The sequence below is a fragment of the Puntigrus tetrazona genome, chromosome 22 (genome assembly GCF_018831695.1).
Source record: "Puntigrus tetrazona isolate hp1 chromosome 22, ASM1883169v1, whole genome shotgun sequence".
Taxonomy (NCBI): domain Eukaryota; kingdom Metazoa; phylum Chordata; class Actinopteri; order Cypriniformes; family Cyprinidae; genus Puntigrus; species Puntigrus tetrazona.
This window is the reverse complement of record NC_056720.1, coordinates 3,430,369-3,433,283: the sequence shown is the minus strand read 5'-3', so window position 1 is coordinate 3,433,283 and position 2,915 is coordinate 3,430,369. Positions and strand designations below refer to the sequence as shown.

The 2,915-nt window shown below is 40.3% G+C and overlaps 1 protein-coding gene across 1 annotated transcript in view; it reads left to right on the top strand.

Annotated features, from left to right (window-relative positions):
- Window positions 1-356: 356 nt before the first annotated feature.
- The window catches only part of LOC122327463, an 8,493-nt gene continuing 5,934 nt past the window's right edge, over window positions 357-2,915 (top strand). Inside the window, exons 1-2 of the mRNA XM_043222855.1 lie at window positions 357-492; window positions 621-947. Coding sequence (XP_043078790.1) covers window positions 432-492; window positions 621-947 — 388 coding nt within the window. The 5' untranslated portion in view covers window positions 357-431. The remainder of the gene's footprint in view (window positions 493-620; window positions 948-2,915) is intronic.

Genomic DNA, 2,915 nt, shown 5'->3' with positions numbered 1-2,915 from the left:
GTGGCAATAAATAGACATAATGGCAGAAAGTAGTGATTGCAACCTTGAAGTTGTGACTTTTTTAAGCTGTGTGTTCAGTGGTGTAAATGCAAAATAATTTTTGTGTTGTGTAAAGAAGTTTTATTTTGTTACTTTCACTTGAATAACAAATCTAATTTATAGTACATACATGTCAAATGGCCTCGCTAACAGGCTGTAAAACAAAAAGGAATTTTTAATCAGAAAAGGCTCTCATACCGGTCAGTAGTTTTTGTGTGTTTGTGTTGGGTGACAAGTTTTGTGGGTGGGGTTTGTACAGAGAACTTGTGGTTAAGGGTAGGGGGTGTGGTCTAATTCAGTTGGGCGGCAGATAGCAAATAGCTAACGTTGTGTTCAGCAAAAACCATAGACATCTTTACTGCAGGCTCTCACAGATTTTCAAAGACCCTGAAATGTTGCAGAAAATGTTTCACACAATTGCTTTTTGCTGTTTGTGCTGTTGGCATCTAACTGGTAAGTTATAGACACAATTATAGAGTTTTACAGGTTTTACAATTCTTTGGTGCTTTAACTCAAGTTAAGTTAAAATCTAAAGGATTATTAAACTTTAATATAAGTGACTGTTTCTGTTTGTTCTTCAGGTGTGTTTAGTGTTGATGTGAAGTCAGTGTCAGTGAAGGAGGGAGATTCAGTCACTCTGAAGATTAATGTTACTGAACTACAGACAAATGATGAGATTAAGTGGAGATTTGGAACTGAGGGGAGTCTTATAGCTGAAATCAATGGAGAGACCAGTGATATCTGCACAGGTCATGAGTGTAAAGAGAGATTCAGAGACAGACTGAAGCTGGATCAGACTGGATCTCTGACCATCATGAACACCAGAAACACAGACTCTGGACTTTATGAAGCTGAAATCAGCCTAAGCAAGTCAGAAGATAAAAACAGATTCAGTGTTACTGTCTATGGTCAGTAAATTATTACAGCTCACTTTTTATATACTATAGCGTAAGATTTGGCATATTTGTTTTGATTTGAACAGAGACATTTAAATATAAAAATGTTATGTGGGGGAGCAAATAGTGTGCTGGTGCACAAAAAATTCAGAGAAATGAGAGAGCAGGATCCAAGTTGGGGTGTGCGATATTGATAAAAAAATAATCTCTATATTTTATAGTGATTTCATTGAGAATTATAAGTAGTGTGTTATTGTACTGGGACCTTAAGGACACTTTAAGTTCAAGTGTCTGACAGAAGAGTTAACTTTTCAGTTAGTGAGTTTTAGAATTTATAACAAATGATTGAAGAAGCAGCCCACAGTATATCTATTAAAATATATTATATATTGCCCTCCAAGCATAATTTATAAAATTTATAATTTTTTTGAATGTGCCTTTTCACAATGTCACCACAAGATGACAGCACAAAAGTTTATACCAGATGAAGCAGTAAAAAGCAAATAATAGCTATTAGATAACTCACATACGTTCTCATTTCTTTGGCGCATGAGAACCCCTGAACACGCTGTAGGTGTCCCCCCTATCCTGAAGAACGGAATTCAGAGGCCTTGGTCAAAGGTTTAATGCATGTTCAGTCTTTTCCTTGCAATTTAAAAAAAAAAAATTATTAATCTTTTACTTTTCCAATTTTAAGTCTGACCCATCACGTGATTTTATCTGACTCCAATTTTGTGATTTTTGTTATATTTAAATGTAAGTGCTGACCCCTCTAGTTGTGATTAAATTCGGATCATTAACTATAATACTTCCTATTTTCCATTCACCGTTCATTAAGAGTATGGGTTGCTTAGAGAACAGACTCACGACACATCTGGGCTAGTCCAGGTCTTATTTGGCGGCTACCCCGTAGATTGCTTACTTTAATGCAGCCATTTCCTCAATAGACTCAAAAAGAGTAATTTTTTATGTGATCCCTAAGTAATAGCATGCTAAGCCAGTTTAGTGGCCAGAAATCAAGATCTCAAAAATGTGCACACAGCTCCATCCATTGATCATTGATCTGACTCACCCTAGCGCGCCAACAATGCGGAAAACCACAAATCACTAACCTACTATAAAAATGATTTTAGACAATATTAGAATTTAAAAAATTAACTTATTTTGCCATATTTTCCAAATTGGCTTAATTCATAAACTTTTGCACAACTGATCAGCAGTACATAAAATAAAAGAAAAAAAATAAAATAAAGAAAGCAAAATAAAACAAATCGGGTGCGTATGAGCGAGTAATTTCTCCTCCCTCCTCCATTGTCTGCGAGTTCCCTCTGTGGCTTACTAACTGGGAAGTGGCAGCTAGCAGGCGGTCGAGGCCAGGCCAGTCTCGTCCGAGCAGCATCGGTACGGGCAGGTCCTTCACAATGCCGACTTCAACAGGCCAGTTGGACGACAGCGCTGACAAGGATGATCCTTTTTGCGGGTACTTGCCGTGTTTCACCGTACACAGAAGTTATGGGGATGAAGACCTTGGATTCCGGTTACGGAGCCAGGATGCTTGCCCAAAACAAGCATGACTGCGCTGCCAGAGTTGATGAGGGCTCGGTAGGGTTTCCCGTTTATCTTGACTTCAGCCTTGGGAGCATTGGGTATTGGTTCGTCCAGTGCAGAGGGAACCGCTGGCCTGTGTAAGGGTTGTCGAGTTCCTTCCGGCACACGTTACTCCAGGACCACCCTCCTGGGAAAAGGCAGTGCTTGCTCCCCAGGCTCCCGAGTTGCTGGGTTCCGCATCCACACAGCCTGATGATGGGACTGTGGGAGGGCTCACAGGAAGCGGTCCACGACGATTCGTTCCACTACCTGACAGGGCCCCCTCTAGCAGCCAATGCTGTGCGAGTCAAGTGAATTCAGCAGCTTCTGTTCGGGCTGGCATTCGGGGATTATACTTCCAGGAATGGAACTGTTGGGTGGCCGAAGGGGACA